Genomic DNA, 17,674 nt, shown 5'->3' with positions numbered 1-17,674 from the left:
GCTGCCACGTGGCAGCACCCCATTCACTCACCTCACTTCTCTCTCTGTCCCCCCTTGTGAACCCCTCATTTCTTCCTTCTTCTTTTTCGTTTTCTGTCTTCCTGTCTCTCCTTCTCGGCTATCACTTCTCTCCATTCTCTGCACCGCAAGCACACACACGCACAGAGGCACACGAGTGTGCGAGGAAGAACCATCACCCTTCACCATCTCGTCCTGCTCTCTCACTTTCTCTCTCCCTTTCGTTCCCGCGACCCCAGAAAACCGGAAAAGGGACTCCGGCGAGATTTTTCAATCTCCGGTTAGGTTTTTATGACGAAACCACCACGGGTGTAGGCACACCCATCTCCGGCGACTTTCGAGAGAATTTCCAGCCAAACCACGGCGAGTTGGCCGACGTGCAAGTTTCCGGCGAGTCCGACGGCTTTCGAGGCGTTTTCCGGACAAACCACGGCGAGTTAGACGTCATGTGAGGGGCAATTATAGTGGCGTTTCTGTCTTCACTAGCTGCGTGAGTTTTCGACGGCGAAGTACTGTGAGTGGACCCCTTCTAAAATGCATGTTTTATAGTAGAAATGCATACATGAAAAACATGATTTGATGATTACGTTTTATGAAACGTTTTGTGAGATAACATGCTTACTGAGGCTACTTTGAATTATTACTATTTTTCCTATAACCCGTGTTCTTATAGAATATCTGATGGATGACGATATGATATTTAGAACATGTTTCGAACACCTCTTTATAGTATAGATGATGGATGACTTTATACTATGAAGTTGTTTTTCAATATATATATATGTTCAATGGTTTTGTACTTACCTAGTGGTACTTTCCGCTACGGGACATAGGGATAGATTCCGGTCCGTCCCGGGCAACGGTTTGGTGTTGGCATAGGGCCTGGAGTGTGTTTCCTCTGGCATTTAAGACCAGGGATGGGGAGCCGGCAAGGGGCATGTAGTGTATTTTCCTCTGACTGTCTGCTCAGAGACGGGGAGCCGGCATGGGGCCTGGGGGTTATCGGACAATTCACTAGTGATTATTATATATGAGTTATGATTTGAGATACTGCACATCATGCTAGGTTTCGGAAAACCTATGTTTATCATTATATATGTGTTTCCATAAACCTGGGGGTTAGTATGTTGATAACTGTTTTATTATATTTATATCAAATTGGTCCACTCATGTTTGTTTTGCGCCCCCTTCAGGATTTAGGATCGAGGCGTACAATCCCGGCAATCCAGGCACTTCCGCATTGGTATCTTCGAGTCCTCTCGATGTAGGATCCATTCCTTTGTTCATCTAATTTTATATTATTTCCTTTAGTGTTCTAGTTAGTTGTATGCTCTGAACACGTTCCTTAAATGCATATTTATTCTTTTATATTTATAAGTCTTAATTATTCCTTGTTTTCAGTAATTGCACTTAATAAATGGCTTTCGTCACCCTCGGGTGTCGGCCAGCACATGACCATCCTGATGTCCCAAGGATATCGGGATCGGGGCGTGTCAGATTGGTATCAGAGCCTAGTTTGTTCAGAGCATACTTAGGATCTTCTCTTACTAAAGTAGTGTGTCGGTTTTGACATCATTTGGATGTCAGGACTTCTGGATTTGGTGCCATTCGGCGCAGTCGTGCGAATCTTCCTCTGTTTGAATTGTCACATTCGGGTTGATATAGAAGAATTTGTGTCGGGATTGTGCCTCATCGGTGACGTGTTTGAATTGTTGGACGACTTTCAACTTCAGATCGATGCTCTGCGACGTGCATTCCCTGGGAATGACGGGTAGAGTCGGTGTTACCTGGAAGCGGCGTGTTTTAGAAATCTCAGTTTGAGGAAGTCTGGTCAAGACCAGCTGTAAATCCGAAATGGCGATGCCACTCTGCAACATGCGTTCCCTAGGAATTGCGAGCAGAGTCGGCTTTGCATTGAAATCTTGGGAAACGGAAAAATCTTGGTGGTACGAATTGGTTAAGACCAACTGGAGATCTGAAGCGATGATATCACTCTGCAACATGCGTTCCCTAGGAATGGCGGGCAGAGTCATATCTCTTGGAAATTGCTTGAAATATTCGAAATGCGTGCTAAGTAAGCGAGTAAGTGCTAGTGGTGACAACAGTTAGTAGGTGGTAGTTAGTGGGAGCAAATCAATGTTCTCGGACTCATTACCACCGAAGAAATTTGGGTGAATCTTTATAACAATTCTCGGCAATTGTTTTATCGATTACCTTCTTGTTTACTCAATGACGAAGACAAGTTCACTAACCTTTGATCGTTAACTTCACATCAAATCCTTTAAGAATTGACTTCGTCTAGAGATTAAATTTTTTCTTGGGAACTTCTTGGTAACAGACGCTATTCTCACCAAAATCCAAAAGAAGTAGCGATTCTTGTTGTTGCTGTAGTTTGACTTAGATGATGAAAATCCAGATTTGTTTGGATAAACAAATTCCTTGAATTTCACCTAGGTCTGGTACTCGGTGGTAAAATGCCCCTTGTCCTCGTACTTTTGGTAGAGGTAAACTTAACCTCTTGCTTGTAACCCAACTGACCAGTGCTCTTGTCCGTTAACTGTTTAGCCTTGTAATTTTCAGTGTAATGGCTTGAGACTCTACCATATTCATCATTGTATGAAGATCGAGCCTTACTCTAAACTTCTCTGGACTCATTGAGCTTTGGTTTGCTCAGAGGCATCACTTTAAGGTAGCCAATCGTGTCACTGCATGCATACGCGGGCTGCTTCGTATCTTTCTTCATCGTCATTCTGTTGATTCAGAGGTTCTATGTTTAATTTTTGAACTTTGAAACAGCTCTCACAAAGTATTGTGAATTTTGAAATGTCTTTGGCCTCGTCAAATCTTATTAACAGTTCTTAACTATTCTTGAGATTAGACCTGTTCCTTTTGGCTAAGAAACCCGTCAACCTTATTGTGATGATTAGCCAAACAATCATAAACAGTGACTTCTATTTCTGCATCTTCATTTTCCTTTGCTAGTTTGTTTCTCAATGTAAACTGAATCATGCCGGAACAAAAAAAAAAACGTTTGTTCTCGGCGTGGTTTCTCATTCAAATCGCAATATCTTGTGCTCTAGTTTTAATGGACTTGTTTTGACTCTCAAATTCTTGAGTGTTCTTTTAGCCTTCTCGACATGGTTTCTCGCTCAATCAGTAAGGAATTCACGATCGATCGATTCGGCGGAAGTGTGCGCCCAATTCTTATCGTTTTGGACAGGAATGTTGGGAGCATAATCTTTTTACAACTTACCAGGCGTACCAGAAAGAATTCCTTGTGGGTGTGAAGTTTGAGTCGTCTTTTGGTAAGAGACTGGTGAAGATTGTGGTGCGGATGATTAGCATATTGCATCACTATCTTCATGCTGAATTGAATGGTCACCACTCATTATCTTGTTGCAATTCATCACCATCATATCGTACTCTGGTAGATCTTTTCGATGATGTGATGTGTTCGCCTCAACGCACCTCAACGTAGCTTTCCCACTACCTCTCACCAGGATCCTTTAGTTCGAGAGCACGTGGGCATGAGGTTTAAGCGGTCTTTTAGTAAGAGTTGATTGAAGGTTTTAGTGCAGAAGGTCAGCATATTGTATCACCATCTTACTAGAATTCATAGGCATCACATCGGTTATTTTCCAACGATATGTGTTCATCTCAACGCATATTTCCACTGCTTCACTTCTGAACCTTATTGTTGTGAGTAGGTGGATGTCGAAACACTTATAGCAGATCTGTTTGGTGCACTCTGGAATGACACCACCGCGCTGTCGAGGTGAGAATCGGAAGATCTTTAAACTTCTCTTGAATGGGGTGTGCTCTCATGGGGTTTTTACGTTGATCACTTGAGAGTCCTTCTTCTTTCCACCAACTTTGACCTTGTTTGACTAGAAGTCTGCAACTAAGCAAAAATGGAGAGGTGGATTGAGCATTACAACAACTCCCAAGAGATACTGTGTGTTGAGGAAGATGACTTCTCATTTTCTGCTTGCTTGGTTCGAGCTTTTGGGTCTACTACTAACATGGTAGCCACTTCTCTTGAATCCCAATGTACAATTTTCAAAAGGGTTCTTTACTGGTGAAGCACTGGAGTAGTTGGTCACATTTGGAAGAACTGAGGAGGATAGGATGCTTGGTGATGGATAAAGTTTTACAAGGACAGTTCTTATTTTGTTCGGTTTGAGTATGGCACTTGTTGTGGCATGGTACGAGAGTTGGTACATGCAACACTGGTTAGCAGATGAGTATTGTGAACTGGTATTCGGAGGATCGAATTTACGACGTGAAAAAAAAAATTGTGCACCCTCAGGAAATTATTGCTTGCTTATCGAGACAACAAATATGTGATCGATATCACGGGCGGCCGACTGTTGTATCGATAACTTATTCGTTGGGTTTGTTAAGCAAGTGGGCAGGAAGATCCGTCTACGACAATTGTTACAGATTAGCTATTCTTGGGATTCGACCCAAAGACACATCTTTTCTCGAAGCACATGAAGTTACGAATTCTTGGGCGAGACCCACTCTCATTTTTTCAGTTTTGGTTTTCAGTATAAGTATTTTAACTTCATTTACTTTGGTTATTTGTTTTTGGTGTTACAAATGTTTTGAGGAAAGTGTTTTCTGTTTTCAATTTTAAATTCAGCTCGAGTTTTTGACCTATATGTTAGTACATATCTATTTTTGACGCTATAGTATTTTGCGTACTTATTTTTGACCTTATGTCAATATATGTTTTTGACCTTATATCTTATTAAAGTATGTTTTCTACTTTTACACTAATGGGGATGAAAGTAAGAGTTTGGAGGCATGATAGAGGATTTTGCAACCCGTTCGCGACGGTGTGGCATATTCTCTTTGATGCACCCACTCTGACTTGATTTCTCTTTATACATATATTCTTCTTACTATTTTCGAGTTTTTCAGTTTAGCAAGTGATTTTAAATTTCGGGGACGAAATTTTTTATAAGGGGGGTAGATTGTAACACCCACCCCCTATTTATAAAATATATTGATGTATTTAACCCCTCAACGTTTTCAATATATCTATTTGGTCCTATTTTATCTACCCAATCTGAAATTTGATCTTGGATTCTTTCTCCCTCAAGCTGCCACGTGGCAGCACCCCCTTCACTTACCTCACTTCTCTCTCTGTCCCCCCTTGTGAACCCCTCATTTCTTCCTTCTTCTTTTTCGTTTTCTGTCTTCCTGTCTCTCCCTCTCGGCTCTCACTTCTCTCCCTTCTCTGCACCGCAAGCACACACACGCACAGAGGCACACGAGTGTGCGAGGAAGAACCATCACCATTCACCATCTCGTCCTGCTCTCTCTCTTTCTCTCTCCCTTTCGTTCCCGCGACCCCAGAAAACCGGAAAAGGGACTCCGGCGAGATTTTTCAATCTCCGGTTAGGTTTTTATGACGAAACCACCACGGGTGTAGGCACACCCATCTCCGGCGATTTTCGAGAGAATTTCCGGCCAAACCACAATGAGTTGGCTGGCGTGCAAGTTTCCGGCGAGTCCGGCGGCTTTCGAGGCGTTTTCCGGACAAACCACGGCGAGTTAGACGTCGTGTGAGGGGCAATTATAGTGGCGTTTCTGTCTTCGCTAGCTGCGTGAGTTTTCGACGGCGAAGTACTGTGAGTGGACCCCTTCTAAAATGCATGTTTTATAGTAGAAATGCATACATGAAAAACATGATTTGATGATTACGTTTTATGAAACGTTTTGTGAGATAACATGCTTACTGAGGCTACTTTGAATTATTACTATTTTTCCTATAACCCGTGTTCTTATAGAATATCTGATGGATGACGATATGATATTTAGAACATGTTTCAAACACCTCTTTATAGTATAGATGATGGATGACTTTATACTATGAAGTTGTTTTTCAATATATATATATGTTCAATGGTTTTGTACTTACCTAGTGGTCCTTTCCGCTACGGGACGTAGGGATAGATTCCGGTCCGTCCCGGGCAACGGTTTGGTGTTGGCATAGGGCCTGGAGTGTGTTTCCTCTGGCATTTAAGACCAGGGACGGGGAGCCGGCAAGAGGCCTGTAGTGTATTTTCCTCTGACTGTCTGCTCAGAGACGGGGAGCCGGCATGGGGCCTGGGGGTTATCGGACAATTCACTAGTGATTATTATATATGAGTTATGATTTGAGATACTGCACATCATGCTAGGTTTCGGAAAACCTATGTTTATCATTATATATGTGTTTCCATAAACCTGGGGGTTAGTATGTTGATAACTGTTTTATTATATTTATATCAAATTGGTCCACTCATATTTGTTTTGCGCCCCCTTCAGGATTTAGGATCGAGGCGTACAATCCCGGCAATCCAGGCACTTCCGCATCGGTATCTTCGAGTCCTCTCGATGCAGGATCCATTCCTTTGTTCATCTAATTTTATATTATTTCCTTTAGTGTTCTAGTTAGTTGTATGCTCTGAACACGTTCCTTAAATGCATATTCATTATTTTTTTATATTTATAAGTCTTAATTATTCCTTGTTTTCAGTAATTGCACTTAATAAATGGCTTTCGTCACCCTCGGGTGTCGGCCAGCACGTGACCATCCTGATGTCCCGAGGATATCGGGATCGGGGCGTGTCACTTAAAATCCAGAAACAGTTTATTTTTACAGTCCAGAAACAATGACCCGTTGTTATTATTAATAGCATGCTGATCTTCAATTTATTTTATGGAGAAACAAACGATGAACTCCACTGACGAAGAAAAATTGAAAAACAGTACCTCCAATACACCATGAATAATAACAACGATCACATTTCAACGAAAGAATACAAAATATTAATTAAATAGCATGAGGATCTATATTTTTGTTTCAAAGAAAAAGAAGAAGGCCTGCAAAACAACGATGAACTCCATTAACGATGAAAATTTGGAACTCAACCTAAAAAAGTTAGGGGTAAAATTGACAAATCAGAATTTATTATAGTTGGGTTATTTTTAGTTGAACTACTTTAATATGGGTCTTGTACTAATCATTAAACAAAACTTATAACATGATATTTTATTAAAATTAAAAATTTTCAAGTCATTTTCATTAGCTTTTCTGTTTTTTAATGGAGACTTACAACAATTGTATTTTCATACAGAAGTGTAACTCCTTTGAGTATTTCTCTCATGAATTGGCTGTATATGGTAGTTTTCTTTGCGGTTGTTGGGTGTATTGGAACCAACCGATTTTGGTTTGATTCATTCAATCATCAAAGCCTACATATGACAAAATAAGTAAATGTTTACTAGGGTTGATAACTCAAAGCATTACTTCAAGATCGGTGATCACGGATGTTTCATATAACTTCGTAAAAGAGAGAGTTTGCTTGTCAATCTCGAACTTGGAGCCTTCTATCTGTGTGTATGATTGAAGACATGCGTAATGGATACTCCAAGGTGAGTTCATCTCTTCAACCATGTAATTAGATCTAAATCCTAAGTAATACGGAGTACATGCTTGTCAAGCTAATGGGAAAGGCCAAGTAAATGCAATTTCTTTGTTTGTGTGAATTGTTTGTTTTTTGCACTTTGGGATATACTTATCCCTAAGAATTATAACGGGGCTGTATCATTGATTTGATCTTTGAAAAAACCATCATTAGCAATTATACAGAGTTGTAGCTCGAGTAGAATTATGCATGACCTTCATTCATCTCATGACCAATATCGCTTTGGAGGAAAATGAAAACAAAATAGCAACCTTAGCAAAAATATAAACAAAATGAAAACAAATTTTGGAGGAAAAACAGCTCTTTCCTTACAAAAATGCCGGTTGATATATCCAAATGAACTTTCAAAACGAGTCTTAAAACAGTCAGAAAATTAAATTTCTTAGTCTTATGAGGCTAGTTTTGTTCCTAGCATGTGTTAATCCAAGCCAGAACATTTGAGGGCAACTTTTATTTTTGTAACGGTGGAACTGATAAGAGTATTGACAGTTGCCACTAACTCCATGTTCATCTGCTCTGAAGTTGTGGGGCTGGAAACCAATATGTGGAAAGCCACTGTAACAAGTGAATCACATGCATCCCCCATCTCAGGACGACCATCGCCGGATATCAAAAACCCCGATGGGAGTATAGCTATGTTCGATGAGTCTTCCCCACTTACTGCTACATTGAGAGTTTGTATGTCAACTGGAGCGTATATGATAAAGGATCCAAGAGGGTCTATGTGGCACTCTTGAAGCATCAACATGTTGTCCTCCGTCGGGATGAAAGGCTGCTCAATACACAAACCATTAATTCAATAAAACTAAACTTTGTTGAAACGAAAATTGTTAAAATAAACATCATAAGACTGAAATGTTTTACCCGAATGATGGATATATGGTTTTCGGGATGAGTTCCGGTTGAAATGTAGGCAATCTCTTGCACTGGGTTTCCATGAGAGAGAACATCCCACTGAGAGAAAAATCAAATTAGGTATTAGTAAGGTCACATTTCAACCTTTAATTATTGATAAATCAAGATATAAACCTGAATTCTTGTTTTCTCATCTCTTAAGAAGTTAAAGATAGTTTGCGACGACAAAGGGAGCCAGAGAGAAGTAGCAACACTGACGATTGTGCCATGCGGTTGTCCAATTTCTGTGCTTTTATGAACAGAGACTCGAACGCCACTGCTTTCAACTTCTGACAATTGGGGGAAGTCAAGTTTTCCCTCCATGCTCAACATTCCGCAAAAGTTCTTCACCATCCTTTGGGAAAGCTTCATTAGGCTCTTCTTGCCTTCAGGCAAAGTAACCACTAGACAAAGGAAAACATGTTTCACCAAAACTCAAAAGTAGGCTCCTCTTGCCATCTTTGTATTATTATTTTCTAGTTTTGAATAACATAGGAGGTGATTGATGATACTTACCTCCTCCAAACACACAAGTAGAACCAACATCGTCCATCAAACAATCGAATCTCTCACACATCCTTTGAAGAGTAACAACCCATCTCTCAGCTCCATATGCAGCACTACTACAAATTAGATCTCTATAGAGCCGATGAGTTTGTGTCTTGTCGTCAACCTCCATATGCTCAATCCAAGTAATCTATTATTTTCCAACTTAATACTTTAAAAACGATTCTACCAACTATAAACAAACCAGAATTATTGTACATGAATGCTTTTTTATGAAGCATGTAATGCCATGAAAATAATAATCGTGTACTATCTGCTGTTGATATGTATGTATTCTATGTAATTAACCATTGATTATTGAGGCTAAAGTATATATAGCTCTAGGTATTCTCTTGGCTTTTCCCCACTAGATTAACAAGCATATCTCAGCACTAGTGTATCATGTAGACCTAATTATATGGTTAAAGAGATGAAGCAAACCGTGGCGTATCCGTTATGCATGTCTTCTATCATGCATCCAGATGGTAGCCTCCAAGATTGAGGCTGTCTGGCAAAACTCCCTTTTGCGGAGTTATATGAGACATCAGCGATTACCCAAGTTCCTGGCTCAGTTTGTTGACAATGGCGAAGAAAGTAGAAATCCCGTGGCAGCACCAAAGGTGAGAGAATGTGTATTTGTTCATACATCTGCATTAAAGAAATTTGAAATGTATGAATAGGAGTGATAAAATGTATAGGTAAATAATCAATCAACTTAACCAAACAATTGCTTTTTATGCACCAGCTGCAAGCAACCATTCCGATTTCTTGACATTCCAGTTTCGAGTACTTCAATTGTCTTTGCTGTTGTTACGATTGTTGGAAAGAGTTCTTCCCATTTGTTCTGCAAAACCAAGTTGGTTTTTCTTAAACTTCTTTGCATCATTAATTTTAAGTTTAGTTCGTCAGTATATATAATAAATAATGAAAATACGAGTTATAGAACTTACGGAATCTAAAAACATGTCAACCAAGTGTGCTGCACTTATGTGCACTACTCCTGAATCTTTCGAAGACTCGACCCGAGCACGAGAGTTTTTGAAGTGTTTGGCTTTTGGAAACATCTTATCATAGTTATCACGGTTGAGGAGATATCTGCCATTAGTTGGGGATTTGATCCATATGGGCTTTTCGATCTGGAAAAGCTTGAACAGTTCTTCCATGGCACTGGCTGCAATGTCTTTCATGAGTGCCTTTTCCATTTCGGCATTTTCATTTAATTGGTAAGCTAATGCGGGATTCGTAGGACTGAGATTAAGAGGTGGTCTGGCTATCACTTGGTTCATGGAACATCCTGGCGATAAATTTAGCGATGATCCAACTACAGGTGTTGCATTATACTTGGGTAGAAGGTTGGCTAACTTATCATGCTGCATAAAAAATATAAGCCTAATCAGACATCATTGTAGTGAAGAAACATGTACAGCAAAGATGTGATAGAATGGTAGATTGTAGTCATAGAAATAGTTTATGTTTCAAATATTTACCTCTTGTTTCAAATAGGAATTCTCCAGTTGAAGTCTCTGCAAACAGGTTGGACAAACGACATTCTTTAAGGCTTCTTTCATTACAAAGTTTTCACGTCGAATATTTTCATTCAACTGACGGAGAGCAGTGGTTTCTGCTGTCTCAGTTTGCGCCTGAGAAATACCATGTAAAGAAAATCCAGGGGAACAGATTCATTATAAAGTAAGAGAGATGAAAAACAAATTGGTAAAGATTGTTTGAATAGAGAAAGCTAGAGAACCTTGATTTGGGTTCTTTTGTTTTGAAACCAAAACATGATTTGGTTTGGCTCCAGCCCCAGTTCCCTACATAGCTGTTTACGCTCATTCTCATCTGGATGGGTGCAGTTCATGAAAAATCTGCACCCGACAGAACCTTCGTTAGGTTAGTGATTCCGGTCAGGGGTTAAGAGCTCATAAATCAAATTCAACCAAGTTCATGTAGAGATTATCAGAGATTAAACAACATCCCATATAAATTCATCAAACTAGTTCGTATATATGCAAATACATATAGTAGAACTGTTTTTAAGGAAAATGATCTAATTTCATACTCAATGGAGGAAGAAAGAAATATATATCCATATGTATTTTTTTACCAATCATGCATGTTTTGGTCATTGAAGATTTAGAACATGAACATAATAAAGTTGAGTAAAAAGTACATAAATTAATTAGAGGTTAGTTCTTACTCTTCCAGTCGTTGTATCTGCTCAGAAGTATGGCGTTGACGCTTCTTGTTCCCCTTGCGGGAAGTCGATGCTTCATGTCCATCACCGGAAGATTGATAATTTCTCGGGAGCTCCATTCTCTACCACACTAAGCAAACACAGTCGCACAAGATAAATGTTTTTCTTTCTTAGACCGTAAAAGAGATATAGGAAGACAACACAAACTCACAGACATATATATAGTAAGATATTTAGTTCATATATTTCATCCAAACAATATACAAATTAATAAAAATGTATATATCTATTTATGTTAAGTTCAAATAAGGACACCAAATTAATACCAAATGATGTTAAGTTCAAATAAGGACACCAAATTAATACCAAATGAACCCAATTAAGAAAGAGATATCTATGCTTATTTGGATTTTATGGTTCTCGGTTGTCCTAGATTTTCTTCCTTATTAATTTGTGTGACTTAAATTTTTGAATTTATTTTTGTTTCACATTAGAGTACTTAATTAGTAATTAACTACACACAACTAAAACGGAAAATGAAGGTGCAAACAAAATACCAAATACTTTTCAAACAAAATATAGAATTCACATTACTTTCCCAACTTCCCTGTCAAAATGGCGGAGCTACTAAAAGTCTTGGATACAAGCTCGCATTCCTCTGAGACTGCATTAATCATGAACAAGACCTTTTTGACTGAGAAATGAATTCATCTTTTCTTTTCATTTTTGCTTGGATTTTTTTTAAATATTTATATTATTAAAGTAGAAGGGAGGATTCGAAACTGTTATATTAATTTAGAAAAAAAGAGAGATTATCGAACTCGAGATGCATGGGTAAATCCCCAACACCATATCGGCTAGAATAGGATCGCAATTTATTTTTGCATGGATAAACATCGTTACATTTGAAAGTTTTACTCGGGTTATCTCAATATTTTTGTATATAGTCTAATATCCTAGTTGATAGAGTATTAAATTTCCACACAATTTATTCCGTTAGAGAACAAATGACCACTACCATTACCACTACAAACACTTACCTTACACAGCCACAACCATTATCACAACCATTGTTGCTACTGTCACGACTACCACAATCGTCACTAACGCCACCACCACAACCGTAAGTATCACTAAAACCACAACCGCCAACACCACAACCACCACCACTGTCGCTGCCACTACTCCTATCACCATTATTTCCCCTACACCCCAACCATCACACCCCATTAATGGAACCACTATCATACCCATTGTTGCCATTACCATCATCGTTACAAACCACTACCCCCTCCACCGTCCATGTCACCAACACTCCATTATCGTGTCCATTTTATCATTATATACAATTATATCACTTTTATATTAAAATTTACCAAACATTTTTACACTTTTTTTATACTCACGACACTTTTAAAAATACGGTTTAACAAAAGCTCAACAACTTTATGTTATAACTAATTACTCTTAAACACAGTAAAAAACAATAAAACATAACAATCCCAAACTGACCGTTATTGTCAAACTTGTTGCTTTGTTGCAGATGACGTTTTATCGCAGTAACAAAAAGTAATCATGCATATGCACCTTGGTGCATGTTCAATCCAGGTCAATTTCCATTCCCCTTAATAACTAATGGTCTCACCCACCAACTCTATTGCTGTACTTAAAATTGCTATGTCCTTTGGTAACTGTTGAATAAAAGCATCTATACTCTAGTCATGCTCTTTGTTGCTGTAAGGCTAGAAACCTATTTTAGAAACTACTTAAAAAGTTTTAAAAGAAATTTCAATACAAAAGGTTCACAATATTCTGAATATGGAAACGGTTTGATATGAAATTTTCTTGGTTAGAGTTGCAGCCTTGTATGCGGCGAATTGTAACGGGCTTGTAGCTCAGGCAACAAAAATTATATACCCCACGGTCAATATGCATTAGATGACAAAGCTTATGCAAAAAAAATAACTAAAATAGCAGCCTTAAGCAAAAAAAATAACTAAAATAGGAGCTTATACATAGCCAATTATTCAACAAGAAATTCAAACGGGGTCTTAAAACAGTCACAAAGATTGAATTCACAACCTTCTCCAACGAAACTAGTTTTATTCTTAGCATAAGAATTACAATTCCACCGCAAATAGGTTAATCCAAGCTCGAGCAGTTGAGAGCAACTTTGATTTTTTGAACGGTGGAACTGATGAGAGCGTTGACAGTTGCCACCGACTCCATGTTCATCTGCTTTGAAGTTGAGGGACTGGAAACCAATATCTGGAAGGCCACTGTAAGAAGTGAACCACCTTCCTTGGAATGTCCTGAATCCCCAGTTATTTCAGCACGACCATCGCCCGATATCACAAACCCCGATGGGAGGATAGGTATGTTGGAAGAGTCCTTGCCACTTACTGCTACGTTAAGAGCTGGCATGTCGACTGGAGCATATACGACTAAGGATCCCAAAGGGTCCGTGTAGCTCTCTTGAAGCATCAGCATGTTATTCTCGGTAGGGGTGAAAGGCTGCTCCACAGAAACCATTGAAATAAATCAAACTGAACTCTTTATAAAGCCAAAAGCATAGGTAAAAATATTTTTCTCATCCTTCTAGCATTTGAAGTAGCATCAGTTCAACTTTAGTTTCCCCATATTTCCGGAATAATATATTTCGGAAAGAAGAAAAAATGGAAGAAGGAAATGAAACTACCCGAATGACAGATATACAGTTTCCGGGATGCGTTCCGGTTGGAATGTTTGCAATCTCATGCACTGGATTTCCATTTGACAGAACATCCCACTGAAAGAGAAATCAAATTAAGGTATCAATCATATCACATTTCAACCTCTAATTATTTGGAATGAAGATAAAAACAAAATGAGTAGGGATCTTTTTGTTAGGTAAAAACCTGAACTCTATTTCTCTCATCTCTGAAGAAGCTAAAGACGGTTTGGGACGGTAGAGGAAGCCAAAGAGAAGTAGCAATGCTGACAATCATGCCATGGGGCTGTCCTGTTTCTGTGCTCTTACGAACAGAGACTCGAACCCCACTATTGTTCACTTCGGACGACTGAGGGAAGTCAATTTTACCTGCCATGCTCAGCATTCCACAGAAGTTCTTCACCATTCTCTGAGAGAGCTTCATTACACTCCTCTTGCCTTCTGACGAAATAACCACTAAACAATGGAAATAAGGCTCATCAAAATCCAAAAGCGTTACAAAATGATCCGGACAAAAAAAGGGAACAATAAAGGATTACTTAACATTAGAGAGTTTTCTTTTCCATTTTGGCAAATATCAATGTATTATTTTCTAAAAGGGAATTAAGGAAGACTTGCCTCCTCCAAACTCACAGGTAGTTTCAACTTCGACCATCAAGCAATCCAATCTCTCACACATCCTCTTAAGAGTAACGATCCATCTCTCAGCTCCATATGCAACATTTCTACATATAAGATCTCTGTAGAGCCGATGGGCTTGTTTATCAACCTCCACATGCTCAATCCAAGTTACCTACGATTATTGCAGTCAATATTTATGAAACAATTCTTTAAAATTAGGAATATCATATAAGAATGTGTATCGGATGAAGCATGTAATGTCATGAAGATAGCGATTGTGAAAAGTAAATAATTGTGATGTCGACGGAGCCTGAACAACATTGATAATTGATGGGAAAGTATAAATGTTGCTGCATGACAAGAGCAAGATTGTTAAAAATGTATTAAACTAAAGAAATTGGAAATGTGAGGTATTCTCTTGGTTTTTCCCGTTGGCTTGACAAACGTATTCTCAGTAATAGTAAGCCTGCAGATCCAATTATAAATGCTTATGCTAAAGAGATGAAGCTACTCACCCTGGAGCAGCCGCATGAAATATCTTTGATCATACACCCCGAAGGAAGCCTCCAAGATTGTGATTGATTTGAAGAACTTCCTTTGGGGAAGTTGTGGGAAACATCAACAATGACCCATGTGCCTAGCTCAATCTGCTGACAATAACGAAGAAAGTAGAAATCCCGTGGTGCCACCAAAGGTGAGAGAATGTGCATTTGTTCATACATCTGCATTAAAGAAATTGATTCGTATAAGTATTTGTGACAAACTATAGGAAAATAATTAATTAACTCAACAACGCATTGGCTTTCATATGTACCAGCAGTAGGCAACCACTCCGGTTTTTCATCATTCCACTTTCAAGTACTTCAATTGTCTTTGCTTTCGTAACGATTGTGGGAAAGAGTTCTTCCCATTTATTCTGCAAAAATAAATCGTTTTTCTTGACCTTCTTTGATCATTCCAGCAATGTAATATTACTTTCTCAGTATATATTGGGAAATAATGAAAGAATGAGTTATAGAACTAACAGAGTCTAAGAACATGTCAACCAAGGTTGCTGCATTAATGGCCACTACTCCTGAATCTTTCGAAGACTCAACACACGCACCAGAGGTTTTGAATTGATTGGCTTTAGGAAATAACTTATCATAGTCGTCACGGTTGAGAAAATATCGCCCATCAGCTGTGGATTTGACCCACAAAGGCTCGCCAATCTGAAAAAGTGAGACCAGTTCTTCCATAGCACTGGCAGCAATGTTCGCCATGAGTGTCTTTTCCCTTTCAGGGATTTCTTGTATTTGGTAAGCTAATGCAGGGCTGGTAAGATTGAGATTAAGGGGCGGACTTCCGATAATCCCTTGGTTGGTGGAACATGATAAATCCAGCGTCGATCCAACTACAGACGCCAGAGATTCAATTTGTGATGGTGGTTTCCCTATGTATTTGGAAAGAAGGCTGGCTACCTTATCATGCTGCAAGACATCATTAAAGCGAATCCATATATAAACACAATCAACAATAATTAACAATAGAGATCTTTAAGAATGATCGAATCTACGGATGAGAGATTATGTACATTCCAAATACTTGCCTCTTCTTTCAAATAGGCATTTTCCAGCTGAAGTCTCTGCAGACTTAGCTGCCGAGCTTCTTCTCCAAATGGTGGACCACCGCAAGTTGGGCAAAGGACACTCTTTAAGGCCTTTATGATTGCATAGTTTTCCCATTGAATCCTTTCATTGTCTTTACGAAGAACAGTGTTGTCTGCGCTCTCATTTTGAGCCTAAAAATTACCAAGCATGTTATATATGCAATATAAAATATAAGATCTAAACATCCAAGTCGTTAGAGTAGGAAAAATGGAAGACCTGGGTCTGCGTTCTTTTGTTTTGGAACCAGAACTTGATTTGTCTTGGCTCAAGCCTTAACTCCCGGCTCAGCTGTTGACGTTGGTTGTCATCTGGGTGAGAGCAGTACTTGAAAAATCTACATCCAAGAGAACCCCGTGTTTTAATTTTTGCAGAGAAAAAGCCACATCAAATTGGAGAAAAACAAAGATCAAGGCGTAATATCTACTGTCAAAAAACATCAAAATTCAATGGATAATTGAACTGTTAACCATAAAAGAACAATATGCAGTCAATTACAACTTTTGGCAGCTTGAAGCAAAAGGTATAAGACAAAGAATTACTTGCAGATTAGTCTAAAAAAAGGTCGTACCCAGTGCACAAGGCTTCCGCTTTACGCAGGGTCTAGGAGAGGTGAATGTCGGCTAGCCTTACCCTCATTTATGGAGAGGCTGCTCCCAAGTCTCGAACCCAAGACCTACCGCTCATGGACGAAGACACTTGTCATCGCACCAAGTGCGACCTCTTACTTGCAGATTAGTCTATGTACGAAAAATTAAAATATACAAAACAAGTCCAAGACATTTCAAACAAGCATTGATCTGGGATCTGTAGCAAATTTTATGGCTGCTTGAAAAAGAAAAGTCTCTAATTAACTGATTTCGAAGTGAGCATTTAATTCATGAAAAAGATGATATCGACGTAAGTATTTCTTCTTTTTTTGGTTTTCGGAGGAACAGATCAGATGATATCGACGTAAGGAACAATCATGTATTGGTCATTCAACAACATTCAGAAGATAAATTAATTGGAGGTTGTTTCTTACTCTTCAAGTCGTCGTATCTGCTCCGTAGTATGACGATAATAATTCTTGTTGCCTCTGCGGGAATTCGATGCTTCACGTCCATCACCTGAAGCTCCACCATTTCCCTGAAGCTCCATTCTCTACCACACTAAGCACACACAAAATCACACAAAGCAAAAGCTTTTCTTTCTGAGAGCAAAGAAGAGATACACACCCAAACACATACATACACATATATAGTGTGAAAATTAATTTACAGATGCCATCCAAACAATATGCAGATAAAATACATGAATTTCTTAGGCTGGTCAAATCCAAATAAGGATATGAAATTAATACCAAATTGACACAAATTACCAAATGAGTAATGAACTAAGCCCAATTCACTGCTAAATTAGAAGATGAGATCCACGAGAATCGAGGGGGCTCTGTGCTCTATGAAGCAAATTACCAAAAGTGCAGAAGGTATTTCAAACAAATATAGAAGACACATTACTTTCCTAACTTTCCCGCCAAATGGCGAAGACAGTAGAGTCTTGGCTGCACGTTCAGATCCCCTCA

General features: G+C 38.9%; 2 protein-coding genes across 2 annotated transcripts; both read right to left on the bottom strand.

Annotated features, from left to right (window-relative positions):
* Nucleotides 1-7,802: 7,802 nt before the first annotated feature.
* LOC139193492 (homeobox-leucine zipper protein HDG11-like) lies at nt 7,803-12,453 on the bottom strand. The gene is made up of 11 exons (XM_070816518.1): nt 12,443-12,453; nt 12,174-12,338; nt 10,687-10,804; nt 10,427-10,579; nt 9,890-10,309; nt 9,682-9,783; nt 9,381-9,587; nt 8,910-9,090; nt 8,529-8,797; nt 8,364-8,453; nt 7,803-8,271 (listed from the first exon to the last, which is right to left on the bottom strand). The coding sequence occupies exons 1-11, from the start codon at nt 12,451-12,453 to the stop codon at nt 7,918-7,920; spliced, it is 2,070 nt and encodes a 689-aa protein (XP_070672619.1). The 3' UTR covers nt 7,803-7,917.
* Nucleotides 12,454-13,126: 673 nt separating this feature from the next.
* Nucleotides 13,127-17,250, bottom strand: LOC103405892 (homeobox-leucine zipper protein ROC8-like). Its single transcript, XM_070816517.1, has 10 exons — nt 17,135-17,250; nt 16,330-16,447; nt 16,053-16,244; nt 15,490-15,933; nt 15,279-15,380; nt 14,980-15,186; nt 14,462-14,636; nt 14,031-14,299; nt 13,832-13,921; nt 13,127-13,647 (listed from the first exon to the last, which is right to left on the bottom strand). Exons 1-10 carry the CDS (start codon nt 17,248-17,250, stop codon nt 13,276-13,278), a joined length of 2,085 nt encoding a protein of 694 aa, XP_070672618.1. The 3' UTR covers nt 13,127-13,275.
* Between the last annotated feature and the right edge of the window lie 424 nt (nt 17,251-17,674).

This window comes from Malus domestica, chromosome 17 (assembly GCF_042453785.1).
Source record: "Malus domestica chromosome 17, GDT2T_hap1".
NCBI classification, from domain to species: Eukaryota; Viridiplantae; Streptophyta; class Magnoliopsida; order Rosales; family Rosaceae; genus Malus; species Malus domestica.
This window is presented reverse-complemented; position numbering and strand designations above follow the sequence as displayed.

Bases quoted from the DNA above. Each gene is read 5' to 3' on its own strand.
- LOC139193492 (XM_070816518.1), bottom strand. The intron at 10,805-12,173 runs GTAAGTGTTTGT...TGTCGGGTGCAG, and splicing joins AATGGTTGTGGCTGTGTAAG to ATTTTTCATGAACTGCACCC. The intron at 10,580-10,686 runs GTTCTCTAGCTT...GGTATTTCTCAG, and splicing joins ACAAAAGAACCCAAATCAAG to GCGCAAACTGAGACAGCAGA.
- LOC103405892 (XM_070816517.1), bottom strand. From the start codon at position 17,250: ATGGAGCTTCAGGGAAATGGTGGAGCTTCAGGTGATGGACGTGAAGCA. The intron at 16,448-17,134 runs GTAAGAAACAAC...TCTTGGATGTAG, and splicing joins CAGATACGACGACTTGAAGA to ATTTTTCAAGTACTGCTCTC. The intron at 15,187-15,278 runs GTACATATGAAA...TCTTTAATGCAG, and splicing joins GGAGTGGTTGCCTACTGCTG to ATGTATGAACAAATGCACAT.